Below are 19673 nucleotides of genomic sequence, written 5' to 3' on the forward strand. Positions count from 1 at the left end.
TTGCATGAAATTCATAGCTTGAACATACTTGTGATTCTGGATCACAATTCATACTTGAATTTAGAGTAAAACTCACATGAATAATCAATTGACTTGAAAATCATGAAATTGACTTAAAAACATGCATGATCATATAGTTTCTATCATCCCATACATAATTCATAAAGTTAATATCATTTGGAAGTATAATTGAAAATACTCATAATTTATATTATGAACCCTAGAGATCAATATAGGAGAATACATGGAAAATCTCTTCAATTCAATGCAATAACCATCAATTCTATCAAAATGGACTCATAATCATAACTGGAATCATAATTCATGAAATTGGAATAGAGATCATAAAATACCATACTTTAATTTGATAGAAAATTTGAGAAATTGATTGGGCTTCATGGATGAAAGAATCCATGAATCAATACCCACATACCTTAAGTGAGAAGATCCAAGAATTTGAAAGAATTTGAGAGTTTTGATGGAGAGTTTGAGTAAATTTCTTTAAAGTCTTCAATGGAGTTCTTGAGAGTCTTTTGTAGAAAGAGAAATATTTGAGTAGGTGAATTATAGAAGAATGAATAGAATTTGAGGTTTAGGGTAGTTTATAGAGTAGAATTAGGCCCTAAACACGTCTAGGTTCATTAACTAACAATTAGGGAAAAGTCTAAAGTGCCCTTACTTAAAAACTGAATTCGGACAAAAAATTGACCAGGTCTGCGACGCGGAGGTGTTTTCTGATAGGCCAATTTTGAGCGAATGGGATTTTTGGCTAGATTTTAACTCAGGAAAAAACTCCACTAAACGAGAGAAAGTACGCGACACAGAGATGCCGCACACCTCAATATTTTGCGCAATTTCTTTAAAAGACTTTCTTTTGATATACGGATCCTAAAAATCCACCGAAACTATTTTATTACAGATTTTGACCCCCTGATTGATAATCTGGACTCAGATTTGCCAAAAAGATTAAGGATAATGTATTACGTGAGTGGCCTATTTCCAAGGCATTCTCAAGGAACTTGTGAGCATTTTGAGGAATGTTACATATACATACTCGTACATTGCATTGTACTGACATTCATTTGGTTCTGCATCATTTTATGATGCAGAAAAAGGTACTAGAGATCATCAACAGGCGCATCATTGAGGATCTATTTGTATTCAGTTGATTGGTGAGTTCTCCTTACTTTCGTAGGATACTAAATCAATAAGTCTCTTTTGGACTCTTTTCAACTTATCTGTTCTATCAATCAATCCTCTCAACTAATCAATTTCCCAATCATTCCCAATCATTTATTTTAATAGAAGTTTTAGACAATCATTTATGAAAACATTCAGTTGAGACCATTCAATTGGGTACAATTATGAAAATATAAAGAACTATCAAGTTCATCAACAATATCATCATATGCTCAGATCTCAATCACAATCAAACATTCACAAATTTGAGGCTCTAGACTCAATTCTTAGCATATACATCCAATATCCATAATCATGCTATTAAGAGTTATGAAACAGGTAGTTCAAATCATTTGTTCAAGAAACTAGTTCGAAGAAAAGCATTAATTTCTCAATAATTAGCAAACATATAAAGTTTAGGAAAGAAATTCTCAAGAAACATAACTATGGGGACCCAATCCAATCACAATCAATCTATCACGATCATGGGTACATGAAGGAACAAAGTCCATATTTTAGTTCTGTCTTACATACCTGGAAAGATCATGGATGTGATTGAAACTCGAAGAAATTACTCAAAGACCTTGAACCCTATCTTTCTTTCTTTTCTCCAATCATTTCTCTCAAATGTTCAAAGTGAGAATGAGAGGAAAAACCCAATTGGGTATGATAAGGGACTAATTTTTAGTCCTTAAACGTGTAGGGTTTAATTGGAAAAAGGTATAAAAAGACCAAAATGTCCTTAATTAAAACCCATTTGGGGCACCTAAACGAAAGGCCACCACAGTCCGTGAAGCTCACCACAGTCCGTGGTAAGTGGCCTTGGTCTTTGACACCGTGGTGAGTGGTCGTGGTCCTTGACTTGGGCTCTAATGGGGTTGTTGACCTTCACGAAGGCCACCACGGTCTGTGGTGGTTACTACAGTCGTGAAGGTTCTCATAAAGTCAAGCCATCCCAAAGGTTCAAGGGTTCATCTTCATGAACCCCTTTACGGTCCGTGAACCCCATTACGGCTCATGATACTCGATCATGATTGGACCCAGACTTGGGAGTCATGGGGGGGCCAACTCCACGGAAGGGCCTATGGTCTGTGGTGCTCACCACGAGTCGTGGTCCCTCTCGTGAACTTCTCTCCTGACTTCTGTCCATTTTACAGGACCTCTCCACAGACTGTGAAGCAGAATACGGGCCATGGTTAGTCTTGTGGTCCTTGCCTAGTGCGATTTTCAGATCGGTTAAGAGTTAGTTTGGGCTAAGGATTTCAGGGATGTTACACTCTCGACCCATTTCCCGATACAATACTTATCTCAGGACTCGACCCGAGACTTGACTTCTGAATTAAGATCCAATCTCGATATTCGACTCTAGATTTAACTCAAAATTTGACCCCGACATTCGACCTAAACACATGATACCCGACATTGATTCCGGACTGCACTTTCGACACCAACTCCCAACTTGATCAGGACTCGAATTTTGACCTGAGATTCAACCCTGCACCCAACTTTTGAATCATAATTTGAACACACCCTACTCTAACATTCGACACGAGACCGACCCCAAATTATGACTCGAGATCCAACCCCGATATCAGACTCTGGATCTGACTTGCAAACTAATTTGACCCTAAATCTGACTTAGGACTTGATCCCGACTTTCGAAATAGGACCCGACTCCAACTTTTGATTTAGGACTCGACTTCTAAATCTGGATCCAATCACAAGATTCAACTTTTGAACCTGAATTTAATCCTAATACTCGACCCCGACGATAGATCAAGGACCCACTCTGATACTTGATGTGGGACCCAACCTCGACTCTCAATCTAAAATGCAATTCTGACACCCGACATGAAATTCTACCTTGACACCTAACTCATGACTCAATCCTGACACACCAAAATCTTACCTTGATTTCTGACTCGGGATCCGACACTCAAATTGAGATCTAACCCCGATCCTACTCGGGATCCAAGGGTTAGGTCTCGAATCATCTTAAATTTAGAAAAAAAGGTTAATGATGGAAGGTTGTGTCTCATTGAATTGTTGATTGAACATTGTCTATATTGAAAGACTCTATAATAGATAAAATTATCATTTACTATCTTTGTACAATAGATAAAATTATCATTTATTATTTTCTTTAAATAATTTTTATTTAATTATTATGTAAACATGTAGGACTTTGAAATTAATTTAAGTTATAACTATTAAATATTTACTCCTTAAGGATATAAAAGTCATTCAATATTTAATGGATATTTTGGTCGGCCAGTATTATTAAACATGTAGAAATTCCTTGATCATAGTTTATTTGAAATAGATTTAATATTAAGATCCTCATATTAATAGGATAATATTTATCTTATAATAAACTTAGTCCAAATAAAAATATGGTTTGTTTAGTCCTAGTACAAAATTATATTTATATCCATTACTAATTTTTAAAATGGAGGTAACTTAAAAGGGCAAATAAGTAAATCAACTTTTAATGGATATTTTGGTCAATCAACATTTATTTTCATGATTTTATAATAACTAGTGTCTACGAACGTCCTACCAATTATCATACAAAAAAGAAGTTTGATGACTAATTCGGAGTCTCATCCCGACATCGACGAGGAACTCGACCTCGACATCCGACCTTGAGACCCAACACCTGAATTGGGAATCTACGTCCTAATCAATATTTGACCCTGACTCCCGATCCATTTTCTAATCCAACACTTATTCCAGGACTCAACCTGAGATTTGACTTCTAACTTGAGATCCGATCTCGATATTTGACTCTGGACCCGATTCAAAATTCGACCTCGACAGCTGACATCAGACACTGATTCAGAATCACACTTCCAACACCAACTCCCGATGTAGGATCCAAACCGAATTCTGAATCCAGATTTGACTTTTGACTTGAGATTCTACTCTGCAACTAACTTTTGAACCCGGATCTGACCCCACTCGACTCTAACATTCGACACGAGGCCGACCCTAACTTCAGACTCCTAACCCGGCCCAACTTTTGACTCAAGATCCGGGTAGGGCTTATCTTTCCCCCAGACTACTTTACTCACTGAAAAAATCATTCCACGTACAGGAACTGGGGAAAAAAAAGAGAGCGAGTTCGACTCGCGAACGATCAGCGTTCGGTAGAACGTGGGTCTCCAAAACCCAGACATTAAACCTTGGATCTGACTTGCGAATTGGGATCTGACCCCGGATATGACATAGGACCTGATCCCAACTTCCGACATAGGACCGAACTCCAATTTTTAATTTGGAACTCGACTTTCGAATCAGGATTCGATCACGAGATTCAAATTTTAAATTGGGATCTAATCCCGACACTCGACCCCGACGATTGATTAAGGACGCACTCTGATACTTGATCTAGGACCTAACCTCGACTCTTGACTCTCGATCTAAAATTCAACTCCGACACCCGACACGAAAACCCCATTTTGACACCTTAGTCAGGATCCAACCCTGACACCCCAAAAACTTACCTCGATTCTGACTTGGGATCCAACACTCAAATTGAGACTCCACCCAGATCCGATCCAGAATTCAGGAGTTGGGTCTTGAATCATCTTGAATTTTGAAAAAAAGGTTAATACGGAAGGTTACATCTCATTAAATTGTTGATTGAACATTGCCTTTATTGAAATACTCCATGATGGATAAAATTATCATTTACTATTTTTCTACAATAGATAAAATTATCATTTACTATTTTCTTTAAATAATTATTATTTAATTATTATGCATATATGTAGGACTTTCAAATTAATTAAAGTAATAACTATTAAATATTTACTCCTTAAGGATATAAAAATCATTCAATATTTAATGGATATTTTGATCGACAAATATTATTAAGCGCGTAGAAATCTCCTACTTATAATTTACTTGAAATAGATTTAATGTTAAGCTTCTAGTATTAATAGGGTAATATGTATCCTATAATAAAATTAGTCCTAATAGAAATATATTTTGTTTAGTTCTAATACAAAATTACATTTATACTCATTAATAATTTTTTAGATAGAAAAAACTTTAACTTAAAAGAACAAATAAGTAAATAAACTTTTAGTAGATATTTTGATCAATCAATATTTATATTCATATTTTTATAATAATATAGATAGATAAACAATTTTTTAAAAGTCTATCCAAACATATTGTGCTTTGGAAGTATCAATATTATTGTCCTTCACCAGTAACTCCTCCTCAAGAAACACACAAGTCAAGGTTCCTTTCTCTTTGTTTGGTGAACAATAATGCGGATGACAACGCAAAAAGGAAGCATCAAGTTTTAACCTAAGAAGATTAAAGTCTTGTATGATTGACCTAAATTAATTATTAATAAAATTAGAATTTCAAACAACTTTTTAATAAATTTTCCGAGAATTAATCCCAATTATTTTCTTACATGTTGTTGGATATTTAGAACTTCAAACAAGGTTTAAAATTATTTTGGTTGGATGTCAATCATTTCGTTATCAAAATTGGAGACTAAATTTACAAAATCTCTCTCTTAATTATGGTTAAAGTCAATCACTCTCTTACCAAAATTGGAGACTAAAATTACAAAATATGTCACTTAACTATGGTTAAAGTTAATCATTTACTTACCAGAATTGAAAACCAAATTTACAAAATCTGTCCCTTAACTATGGTTAAAGTTAATCATTTACTTACCAGAATTGAAAACCCAATTTACAAACTTTTGTTCCTCAACTATGGTTAAAGTTAATCATTTCATTACCAATATTAAAATCTAAATTTATAAAAATCTATCCCTTAACTATGGTAAAAGCTAATCATTTCATTACCAAAATTGAAAAGTAAATTTACAAACTCGATCCCATAATTATGGTAAAAAAAATAAAGAGAAAAGGATTTGATATACTTCCATTAAAAAAATATCTCACATATACTCCTAATATTACGCAAATTCAAGGTGAAAATTGAGGTTCCTTCTTCGGTGACATAAAGTTTGATGGCTAATTTGAGTCTTAAATATCTCTTTTATAGATTTAATTGCTTATTATTATGTGAGTTTTTCGTTCTTATTTTAATTTTTGCTGTCATTCTATTGGGTAAAAATATAAGAAATAAAAATTAAGTGTGAATGAAATGAAAAAGAAAAAATAATAAAAATTTAAAAGTAGTATTTATGTGATCATATTGTAATTTATTTTTGTATTTGTGAAAAAAAATTTGGCCATCTTTGGTAGTTTTTACAATAAAATAAGTGAAAAAATAAACTTGATGATCAAAAAAAATAAATTCAAAATAGTCGTTGAATTATTTTTTAAAAAAAATCAAATATACCTCTAAACTTGAATTTTATTTTAATGCAAAAAAACAAAAATTAATTTTCTACTTATGTCAACTTTAAAAAATTATTTGGGTATTTTGTATTATACAATAGAAATATATGCTATTTATTTTTTAACGAGTTGTACATGTGTTCTAAATAATAAAATTGAATGATGAGTTACATCACCCTCTATTCCCAAAATTAAAATGAGCAGATGTCACTCTGTCTGAATGTTTCCGCTAATGGCCCATCCCTTAGTTGTTTGCTTTAAACTTCCTCTCTCTCTCTCTCTCTCTCTCCGAAGTAGAGAAGACTTGTTCAAAGTCTTCACTTCTTTTTCTCTCAATAAGTCATTTGTCTTGTTATCTCTGAACGTTGACTAAGCTCCATAAGAACCTCCAACTAATTTAAACTACAGATATAGCTCTACTATTAATTAAATAAATCTCATTTGCAAGGTTGTAGGCGATAAAGCCAAAGATTGGAATAAAGAAATTAAGATGGAAATTGAGAAGAGACTCTATGAAGCTGCAGCTGAAGGAGATGTAATAACTTTACATGAATTACTTCAACAGGATGGTCTGATTCTTGATAGACTTACCTTAACTTGCTTTAATGAAACTCCTTTACACATAGCAGCTATGCGGGGACACATTGAGTTTGTGAAATTCATTCTGTCTCGAAATCCCCTGCTTGCTGCTGAACTGGATTTCCGAAAATCCTCTGCCCTTCATGTTGCTTCAATAAAAGGGTACCTTGAAATTGTTAGGGAGTTGTTGGTAGTGAATCCTGAAATGTGTCTGGTTCGTGATCGCCAAGGTAGAAATCCTCTTCATCTTGCAGTAATCAAAGGTCGAGTTGAGGTTATTAAAGAACTGGTTCGAGCGACTCATCTTGCAGCTCTGCAGACGACTGATCGCGGTGAAAACGTTCTGCATTTGTGTGTGAAACATTATAATCAGTTGGAGGCTCTGAATCTGCTGATGGAAATCATGATATCAGATGATAAACTCTTGAATGCGAAAGATGGAGATGGATATACCATTCTACATTTGGCTGTTGCTCATAAGCAAATTGACGTAAGTTCTTGACCTTGCCTAAACAAATTTACTAGTTAATCTAGACAGTGTTTCGATTCACTTGAGAAGAAGAAACTGATACAGGCACATGGGTCAAATTTGATACGCTCATGATCCAAAACCACCCGAGTTTACTTTTGGTTAAAATTGCTTGACTTAGAAAGTGTTTAGATTGTGTTTTTTGATTTTTAAGTTCTTTTTTTATTTTTATTGTATCTCGAAAATATAAAAAATAATTTTTAAATAATTACTTTTATGCTAAAAAGGTTTAAAAAAATACTAAAAAGCTAAAAGTTAAGTGTGACTTATAGTTTTTAGCTTGTATCTATTTTTAAAAAGTCAATTCTGTTATAAATTAACTAACTCGACAATTAATAAAGAAAAGGAGAGTAAGAGAATTTAGAGAGAGTAGAATTGATTTTCTTGTTTTCGTTTCTATGTTTTCATATGCATAATAGCAGTGGCCTTTTATAGCCACTGCAGAAAGAGAATATAGCAAGTTGAGGGGACATATACGAGGAAAATAAGGGGAAAAGAAAGTGGGAAAGGGACAGAAAGAAAGGAAAAAGGAAGTTAGTGGAATATTCACTTCCTAATACTCCCCCTTGGATGTCCACATGTAATGTGCCTAAAAAAAATTACAAGAAATAATTTACATAGTTATTCTGAACATCATAGATGTTGTGTGCCTCGTTAAGACCTTACTAAAAAACAGTGGGAAAAATGCCTAATGAAGGAAAAGAGTACACACATCTGGTAATACGCCTTGATTGCTGTCTCATTAAAAACCTTACCAGGAAAACTCAGTGGGACAAAACCATGGTTAAGGGAAAAAGAGTGCAGCGCGTATTTTACTCCCCCTGATGAAAACTTCATTTGATATTTTGGAGACGATGCAATTCAACTTTATATTTTAATTTCTCAAAAGTTGATGTTGATAATGCCTTTGTGAATAAATCTGCAAGATTATCACTTGAACGAATTTGTTGTACATCAATATTGCCATTCTTCTGAAGATCATGTGTGAAGAATAATTTTGGTGAAATATGTTTCGTTCTGTCTCCTTTTATGAAGTCACCTTTCAATTGAGCTATGCACGCGACATTGTCTTCAAATATAATTGTGGATTCTTTAACATCATTTTCCAGACCGCATCTTTCTTTGATGAACTGTATCATCGATCTCAACCACACACATTCTCTACTTGCTTCATGAATTGCTATTATTTCAGCATGATTTGAAGAAGTAGCAACAATGGACTGCTTTGTAGATCGCCATGATATAGCAGTCCCTCCGTGTGTAAACAGATAGCCTGTCTGAGATCGAGCTTTATGTGAATCTGATAAATAACTTGCATCTGCATAACCAATAAGGTCTGTGCAACCTTTGTTAGTATAAAACAAACCCATATCAATAGTACCCTTTAGGTATCGCAAAATATGTTTGATACCATTCCAATGCATTCGCGTTGGGGATGAACTATAACTTGCCAGCAAATTGACAAAGAATGTTATATCAAGCCTAGTTGCGTTATCAAGGTACATAAGTGCACCAATAGCACTGAGATATGGTACTTCACGACAAAGAATTTCTTCACCCTCTTCTGAAGGTCAAAATGGATTCTTTTCCACTTCAAGTGATCAAACAACCATTGGAGTACTTAATGGATGTGCTTTGTCCATGTAAAATCTTTTTAAGATTTTCTCAGTGTAGGCAGATTGATGAACAAAAACCTCGTCTGCTAAATGTTCAATTTGCAAACCTAGACAAAGTTTTGTCTTTTCAAGGTCTTTCATTTCAAATTCTTTCTTTAGATATTCAATTGCCTTTTGGACCTCTTCAGGGATTCCAAAGGGATTCCAATGAGATTTATGTAATCAACATAAACGACGAGTATGATAAACTCTGATTTCATTTTCTTAATAAAAACACATGGACAAATAACACCATTAATATAGCCTTCATTTATTAAGTACTCACTTAGACGATTATACCACATGCGCCCTAATTATTTCAGACCATATAATGATCTTTGCAGTTTTATTGAGTACATCTCTCGAGATTTATTACATGCTTCAGGCAATTTTAATCCTTCTGAGATTTTCATGTAAATTTCATTATCAAGTGAATCATAAAGGTAAGCTGTAACTACATCCATTAGGTATATTTCAAGATTTTTATGTACAGCTAAACTGATGAGATATCGAAATGGTATTCCATCCATAACAGGTGAATATATTTCTTCATAGTTGACTCCCGATCTTTGAGAGAATCCTTGTGCAACAAGGCGTGCCTTATATCTTACAATTTCATTTCTCTCATTTCATTTTCTAACAAAAATCCATTTATAGCCAACTGGTTTTACACCTTCAGGGGTTTGGACTACAGGTCCAAAAACCTCCCGTTTAGCAAATGAGTCTAATTCTGATTGAAAATCCTTTTGCCATTCTAGCCAATCACATCTACGTCGACATTCTTCAACGGATTTAGGCTCAACACTTTCACTATCTTGCATGAAGTTAAGTGTAACATTATATGCAAAAATATTATCAATCGTAATTTTAGATCGATCTAAATTTATCTCATCACCGAAAGAATTTATTGAAAGTTCTTCATTCACTTGAGTCTCGAATTCACTGATTTCTTCAGGAATATCAGGATTACTCAAATCTTGACCTTCTTCAGAAGGTTCTATTGTAGTATCATCTTTATTATTTCTCACGCTTTTCTTTCTAGGATTTTTATCCTTTGAACCCAACGGTCTATCCCGCTTCTGGCGTGTTTAGGATTCAGAAGCTATGATACTTGTAGATGGTCCTTTTGGGACATCAATCCGGATAGGTACATTCACTGTAGGGATATGTGACTTAGTTATCCGTTTCAAATCAGTAAATGCATCTGGCATTTGATTTGCTATTTTCTGCAAGTGGATGATCTTCTGGACCTCCTGTTCACATGTGCGGGTACGTGGATTAAAATGTGATAGTGATGAAACTTTCCACGCAATTTCTTTTTCTTTTTCGAGTTCCTTTTTCTCTCTCCCTAATGGCGGGAAAATTATTTCATCAAAACGATAATCTGCAAATCGAGCAGTGAATAAGTCTCTAGTCAACGGTTCAATGTATCGAATTATGGAGGGTGAGTCAAACCCAACATATATATCCAACCTTCGTTGAGAGCTCATTTTTGTACGTTGTGGTGGTGCTACAGGCACGTATACCGCAAAACAAAAAATTCTTAAATGGGCTATATTTGGTTCATGACCAAATACTAATTGCGACGGAGAGTCTTTATTATAATGTGTCGGTCTGAGACGTACAAGTGCTGCTGCATGTAAGATAGCATGACCCCAAACAGTAATTGGCAATTTTGTTTTCATTAGTAGAGGTCTTGCTATCAATTGTAGGTGCTTTGTAAATGACTCTGGAAGGCCATTTTGAGTATGAACATGAGCAACAGGATGTTTAATTTTTATCCCAATTGATAAACAATAATCATTAAATGCTTGGAATGTAAATTCTCCAGCATTATCAAGGCGAATGACCTTAATTGGATAATCTGAGAATTGCACTCTCAATCTTATTATTTGTGCTAACAATTTCGCAAATGCCAGGTTGCGAGATGATAACAGGCACACATGAGACCATCTAAATGATGCATCTATTAGGACTATAAAATATCTAAACAATCCACTAGGTGGATGAATAGGTCCACCTATATCTCCCTTTATACGCTCTAAAAACCCAGGAGATTCGATGCCAACCTTCAAGGTCGATGGTCTGGCAATTAATTTGCCTTGATAACAAGCAGCACATGAAAATTCATCATTTATAAGAATCTTTTGGTTCTTTAACGGATGTCTAGTTGAATTTTCAAGAATTCGTCTCATCATTATTGATCCAGGATGACCTATTTGATCATGCCATAGCACAAATGTATTTAGATCAGTAAACTTCTGGTTTACGATAATATGTGCTTCAATTGCACTAATTTTTACATAATATAGGCCAGATGACAAAGTTGGTAATTTTTCCAAAATATATTTCTGGCTTGAAACACTCTTGGTTATACCAAGATATTCAATATTCATTTCATTTAGTGTCTCAACATGATATCTATTTCTGCGGATATCTTTAAAACTTAACAAGTTTCTTGGGGATTTAGAAAAAAATAATGCATCTTCTATAATATTTTTTGTCCCCTTAGGCAGAATTATAGTAGCTCTTCCGGAGCCTTCTATCATTTTTGAATTACCAGAAATTGTAGTAACATTTGCTTTTCTTCTTATCAAGTTAGAAAAATATTTTCCGTCTTTAAATATAGCATGAGTTGTTCCACTATCAATTACATAAATATCCTCGTGATTGGTCATTGATCCAAATAAAAATTTAAGGCATTTCCATATTTTCTTCAATAAAAAATAAAATAAGTATTAACTCATGGTACATTACATAGATTTTATTTATTTATATTGACTAGAAAAATACAAACATCATATTTAATACAGATAAAAAGAAAAATATTTACATATTATTTGTCCTATCAATATTCATATTTTCATCTGAAAAATTAAAGAAATCAACTACATCCAAATGCATGAGCTCAATATTATCTTCAGAGATAAAATTTGTCTCTGAATTATTTTCTGTCCTCTTTAATGATGCCTGATATAGCTGAACCAGAGTTTTGAAGATCAACAAGTCCACGACCAGTGTCCCACACCTCCACATCTATGACATACACTTTTTGAATTATTCTTTGGTAAAGCTTCTGGCTTTTTACCCTGCCTTTTATATTGCTGATCATTTCTCAGTGCCAGCCGAGTATCATGATTAAAATTCCTTTTTTGACCACGACCACGACCACGAATGGGGCCATGGCCTCTTTCTCGTTAGTTAGAATTTGTCTGATTCACTTCAGGGAGTGGCAAAGAACCAACTGGACGACTATCATGATTTTTCATTAATAGTTCATTATGTCTTTCAGCAATAAGAAGGTGAGAAAGTAATTCAGAATATGTTTTAAATTCTTTTTCGCGATATTGCTGCTGCAAGAGCATATTCGCGGGTGGAAATGTAAAGTATGTTTTTTCAAGTTTATCTTGCTTAGTGATTTCTTCTCCGTATAAATTTAACTGAGCTATAATTCTAAATAGAGTAGAATTATATTCAGTTATATTTTTAAAATCCATTAATCTCATATTTAGCCAATCATAACGAGCTTGTGGAAGCATGACCAACTTCAGGTGGTCATATCTTTTTTTAAAAATTTTCCACAATTTAAGGGGGTCTTTTAATGTGAGATATTATAATTTTAGCCCTTCGTCAAGATGGTGACGGAGAAATATCATGGCTTTAGCACGGTCTTGATTGGATGCCATATTGTCATCTTTAATGGTGTCTGCCAGACCCATTGATTCTAAATGAATTTCGGCATCAAGTGACGATGATGAGTAGCCTTTTCCAGAGATATCAAGAGCAGTAAATTCAATTTTTTAAATATTTGTCATTTTATGAAAATAAATTTAAATAAAACTCTTATCACTTTTGTTACCTTGAATAAATAGCAGAGCTTCGTGCTGATAACGTGTTATAAATTAACTAACTCGATAATTAATAAAGAAAAGGAGAGTAAGAGAATTTAGAGAGAGTACAATTGATTTTCTTGTTTTTGTTTCTATGTTTTCATATGCATAATAGCAATGGCCTTTTATATCCACTGCAGGAAGAGAATATAGCAAGTTGAGGGGACATATACGAGGAAAATAAGGGGAAAAGAAAGTGGGAAAGGGACAGAAAGAAAGAAAAAAGGAAGTTAGTGGAATATCCACTTCCTAATAAATTCAAATATAAGTCAAAAGTCTTATATTTTAACTTATTTTTGTCATTTCACCTAAACATCATAAAAATATTTAAAATTTATTTTAATTTAAAAAATATTTAAAATAAGTTAATATATACAGGCTCTTAGACTCAAGATGGCTGGAAAGGTTGGGTCATAACTCAAACTCGTAAAAAAATGACTAAACTTACCCCTCCTTTGTTATTTTCTTTTTGAGAAAAAATGAATATGAATGGTAATGTGTCATGATCCATCCCATCGGGTTGTGTGGACACCTATTCTAACACCTAGATAGGAGAACTCTTACAAAATATCATGCGGAAGTTTAACAAAATACCATTATAGGTCCTAAAAGAGTTAGGAATGCATACAAAATTGAATTTTTAAAACTCTAAGGTTTATTAGAAGAAATACTTAATACCCCCCATGATACTAGTTTAAACAGGTATAAGAGCTTCTAAAAATACAGAGTATAAATGAAAGTAAGACACAGCTCCCACCATAAGAAATGAAGAGTAGAAGCTGTTGAAAACTCATCTTCGTCTTCACCTATGAAACATCACTGACCCTATAATCAGACTATGTCAATTGGCATAGCAAGAGTAGTATCAGTACAAACAACACATACTCGTAGGTATCATCGGTCAACCCGATACCCACTACATAATATAAAAAAATCGACAAGAAGAAAACATGCTCTTAAGAGATTCACTGCCAAACCTTATGCAAAACTCTTATCATTCTCATTAACCTCATTAGAGTCGTTCAAGCCTAACTTTCATCCTTTCTAGGTTGTCCGCTGCCAATTCTAATACATATCAAGACCTAGCCCTTTTATCATATAGAGAAGTTTTCAACCTACGGGCCAGTACTAACTCCATCTAATCCGTCTACTATATTTAGTTTCATACCATCACATGGCCTTAGGATAATTAACATCTCGCTTGTAAGAGGACAATATTAGGGGGACTAAAGCTCACCTCCTAACTGCTATTGTCCCGCCATGGAAGGACCTATCCCTCTCTAGCGGCCTCGCCACCGCGGAATTCCTCTCGCCAGGGTGGCCTGCCCGGAGACAAAATCTCCAAAAACCTTCCAATCCTCTTTTTAACCCATGTGCCTATATGATATCAACAATAACTGACTTTAAGTCATTAATCTTCCTTAACAACATGCTGACTAATTTCCACTGTACCCACAACCTCATACCTACTATATAGATGTATCTAGCACCCATAACATAATCAAATCAGGCATATACATGAACAGATTATCAATTTATCATTTCAGGAGAAATGTACAGTTTCACAAGGTAAATCTTAATTATAACAATCAACATGATAACACTAAGACCTTCGGTCCTTTCATATCAGTTATTACACAGGATGGGCATGCTCAGTCATAATCTGATCACTTTCTTTATCATCACACATATAGTCAAGATCAATTCACAAATGATAGTCACACGTTAGTTCTCTCATGGAACCCATACCCAAATCATATATGTATCAAAGCGTGACACCCGATCTAATATATGTGTGGGTATGTGACACCCGATCCAATATATGTGTGGGTACGTGACACCCGATCCAACATCACAATCACAACCACAATCACAGTCCAAAATAAATAGTTCACATACTTGCACAATCAAGTAATAGGTTCATTGCATGTAATTGTTCACAATAGTCATTTCATTCGTTACATTCTATATTTTCCTTCATTAACAATATTTCATCAAGTCTTCTTTATTTAAGGCATTACTTTTGGTAGAGCAAGTTCAAGATTATGGATTTCACAGTCCTGGGATTGTAGATCCATTAGAACAACATATCAACCATTCCACCACAACAATTACATACATAGAAAATGTCATAACCTTACTCAATTACTATTGAGAGTCTCTTTATGATATAGACCAACCATAACCTATAACCACAGATAATTAATAGGTTCATTCAAGAGATTTATCAATACTAGATCAATTACTTCTTTCCCTTACTTCATGATTCACATTACTCAGATAATTCACATAGAACCATCAATCCTATCAATAAGCAGTATTACAGTTATCAATGAAGAACTAGACTATCATCACTAGTCAGGATAATCATACCCACATGGTACATTTCTATCATAAACAACAGTAACAATACATTTAGCCATCCAAACTATGCGTCCGAAGGGCTAGGCATGAAATCTCTTGTCAACTACAATATAGAATGCATGAGAACAAATTTACAACTAATCAATTAGAAAAATCTAGCCTACCTAGGCGTTAAGCATTCACGGAGAGATAACACTGCTGAAAGCTTTGGTTCCAGATGTTTCACGGGCAAGACCAGATTGAATTCCACAGGTTGAAGCCTTCTAAAAGCTGAGATTCCCTCCCCTCCTCTTCTTCCTTCAAGAGCAGCCTTTTTGGAGGGTTTTGCAGAAACCTTCGACTCTAACTCACACCTAGGAGAAGTGGGAAAAATAAAAAATTCGCGACTTAAGTTCTGTCCCACGACCTCCCTCTCTGGCGGCCATATTCCCTCTCTGACGGCGCCGCCGGGGTGGGACCATCCCGCTCTAGCGGGATAGGGTGACCCAGTCAAGCCAGATTCTTTTAGATTTCTTTTTAATAGAAATTAATGACAGTTCGGATCGTTACATAATGTATTTTCTTGAATTATTAGCTTGAGTTCATCTAATTTACATCTCAATCTCAAATTTTGGTTTGTTTTTTCCTGGATTACAAGTTAACTTGTCGGATTACACTATTTTAACCCAATAATTTGATGTGTCATAACGGGTTAAACTTGTTGAATGAAGTCAACAAACAAGTCATAATCTAACCCGTCTAAAATTGACGTGTTACTTGAAGATGTGTTGATTTTTCTAAAGAAAAGACTATTTAAGTGTTTGCACATAATTTATCTGTTTAAAGATCAGACATCTTGATGGCTAGCATAGGAATTTTTAAAACATTTACTTGATATATCAAAAGAGTTAATGTTTCATGTTAACACTTGCAGACTGTTAAATATCTGCTAAGGAATAATAAAATTGAGGTGAACCTAAAGAATGACAATGGGAACACAGCACTAGACATTTTAACACATAGCTGGAGAGACGTGAATGATCTTCAAATTGGAGAGAGTCTCCGCGAAGCTGGAGGTTTAAGAGCCAAGGAGATGATTTCATCATCCAACACTCAAAGTGTTGCCAAATTTCCTAATTCTCAAGTTGCTTTAGCCCAAAAGCATGACATGTCAGGTGATTGGCTTTCAAGGAAACGTGATGCAATAATGGTGGTGGCATCGCTTATTGCAACTATGGCATTTCAAGCAGGAATGAACCCTCCAGGAGGTGTCTGGCAAGACAATAAGGAAGGGAATTCTCAAGGAAACTCCCTACAAATAGCACACAAAGCAGGGGAAGCAATAATGGCATATAGTCATCCAAAATCCTATAGATACTTTATCCGTGTCAACACGACAGCGTTTGTGGCTTCTCTTAGCACAATACTGCTGCTGATAAGTGGATTGCCCTTCAGGAAAAAGTTCTTCATGTGGGGTTTGATGGTTATCATGTGGTTGACAGTCACGTCAGTAGCACTGACTTATGGCATATCAATATACATCGTCACGCCTAAGAAGGATAGAGAACAACTTGGTCAGGTTATTGAAGTTGGTGTTACTGTGTGGTGCTCTGTAATGGCATTACTTTTGCTCGGAAACACAATTCGTTTGGCCTATAAATGGGTGATGAGAAAGAAGAAACAATCACGAAAATTCGAGACAAGAAAATCTATAAATTTGGTTCATCTTAGTGTTTGACAAAATGCAGTTAAACTATGATAAAGGAATTTTAACTAGCTAGCCTATGTATTTGCAATAATGGGTTTAAATGCCTGTTGAACTAGTGATTCAATAATGGGTTGTCTTTGTCATTCAAAATTCAAATTATACTTAGGCATAGATTCCTATATACCTTTGCTCCTCTCCATTACCCATTCTCTTTATTTTCTCAAATTTGGATAAAAGTCACATGTCATAATTAAAATTTAATTATCTAAATCAAGGTCCTAATCATGATTAGAATAATAGATAATGTTTTTCTTTACTTTAAAAATTGCCAATCCCATAATTCTAGCTAAATATTAGCCTATCCATAAATATATATATATATAAAAAATTTCTCTCTATTCCTATTTACTACGAGCTCTTTTTTAAAACAGGTTTTTTCTTTTTTATCATGAAAAACCTGTTTTTAAAATTCTGAATTATAGCCAAAAAACTAACATCATGCAGAATTTTTTTAATTTAAAATTTGCAAAATATTTTTTGATTAGTTTGTTCTAATTTCCACTAAACATTAGCTAGCTATTTCTCTAATGTTTGATGGGAATGTAAAGAAGAACTAGGAAAAATAAATAACTCCTACGTGACAAAAAAAAAGATAAAAAGAAAATATTTTTTCAAAAAAGAAGAGCTCGTAATTAACTGGAAAATACTGAATTTTTTAAATAAGTATGAGATAATTTTTAGCTAGAATTGAGGATTTGACAATTTTTTAAAAATAAATATGGAAATTATTTATTATTCTAATTTCGATTAGTATCTTAATTTAGGTAATTAACTCTTAATCTTTAATTTTTAATTATGACATGTGGCTTCCATTCAAATAAGAACTAGAAAAAATGGAGAGAATGGACAATAGAGGGGAGCCTCATCGGGGTCGAGTTTAACTAATATCCACAAGCAATATATACGATAGGATAATTTAAAATTTGTTACATGTAACTCTCCAAATATATTTTTACTTTGTCTGGTACATGTAACTCACCAAATATATTTTTACTTTTTCAACATTTGAGTTATAAATAAGTAGTAGTAATAGGAGAAGAAGATAAGTTGGACTCTACAATCTACATTTGTCATTCTACCCAAAATATGAGTTTGTGTGCCAAAAATACAAAGAATTTCCGTTTTCTTTGACTTTTCATTCCTCAGTTATGCATATTGTATTTCATCAACATCATTAAAGAAATGAAGAACTGATATATGTACACCACTGAAGTAATCCAAAGTTATATCACATGTGGAAACTCTTTATACCTTTTAAGTTTTTTTTCCTAGATTTTTGAGATGGAGAAGTTTTATAGTCGATCCATGGGTGATTTTGTGAGCAAGAAACTCTTTTGGACAGCTAATATAACATAGTAAAATAATGAACAATGATTCTTTATTCTGACAATTATCTTCAAATTGAAAAAGATTTAATTATAGTATTTCAAAGTAAAACATCTGATTTTCTTAATCTCCATTAAAATTGTAAAGTTCTAAAGTTCAAACACGTTTAAGCTTCAAATAACTTGAATCAGTTTTGAGCATATATGGTTGGAATATTGTTTAAATTAAATTAATAATAAATATTTTAAATGAAGATGTGTCTTCTAAATATGAAAGAGTCCGTCTTTTCAATTTTTGGTTATTACCAATTCTATTTAAATTCAACTTCTATGTTAATTTCAACGTAATTTTTAGAGAGTATCAGATTGAGATTGTGTGTGACGATTGTCCAAGTGTACGTCAAATTTTGATGGTTCAAAACATATCAAATTTATCGATTGACCGACTATATTCAACATATGTTTACTATAAAAAGATAAGAAAAATGTACTTATACATATACAATTAGTCCTTACTTATACATATACAATTAATTCTTACTTGTGAATCACTCAATATTTTTATGCATATTTTCATCATATAGTCATTCTCCATATATATGGGGGGTTATTGAAAATTTTAAGTGCGAATGAAAAATTAAAAAATAAAAACATTTTTGAACCAAAAAGGTACCTTTCCGATTACATCTTTGCTTCTCACTCTTCTATTGTCTATAAATTCAAAAGCCTTGCATTAGATTTTGTAGACTGAGATATAGAAAATACTCTTCTTCCCCCCCCCCCCCCCCCCTCATTTCTTCAATAGTTTTAGAAATAAATTAAGTATCGTGTTATCTACTTTTATCTATTAAACTCGTTAGAGTTCTGTAACTTGCATTGCTCTTCTTAGAAAAACATTTTTTTGTTATATCTTAAAATAAAAAAATAATTCAAATTCTTGACAACAATAAATGAATTATAATTCCTAAAAGCCACAAAATTAACTTGTGGGCTCAAAACATTGTTTTTCTATTTTTTCTAGATTTCATATTTACTGGGTTGAACACAAATAGTAGGGGTGTGCAAAAAT

The 19673-nt window shown here is 33.7% G+C and overlaps 1 protein-coding gene across 1 annotated transcript; it reads left to right on the plus strand.

Annotated features, from left to right (window-relative positions):
* The first annotated feature begins 6812 nt into the window (after positions 1-6812).
* Positions 6813-17400, plus strand: LOC129889201 (ankyrin repeat-containing protein BDA1-like). Its single transcript, XM_055964398.1, has 2 exons — positions 6813-7584; positions 16446-17400. The coding sequence occupies exons 1-2, from the start codon at positions 7006-7008 to the stop codon at positions 17247-17249; spliced, it is 1383 nt and encodes a 460-aa protein (XP_055820373.1). The 5' UTR covers positions 6813-7005; the 3' UTR covers positions 17250-17400.
* Positions 17401-19673: the final 2273 nt, after the last annotated feature.

This window comes from Solanum dulcamara, chromosome 5 (assembly GCF_947179165.1).
Source record: "Solanum dulcamara chromosome 5, daSolDulc1.2, whole genome shotgun sequence".
Taxonomy (NCBI): domain Eukaryota; kingdom Viridiplantae; phylum Streptophyta; class Magnoliopsida; order Solanales; family Solanaceae; genus Solanum; species Solanum dulcamara.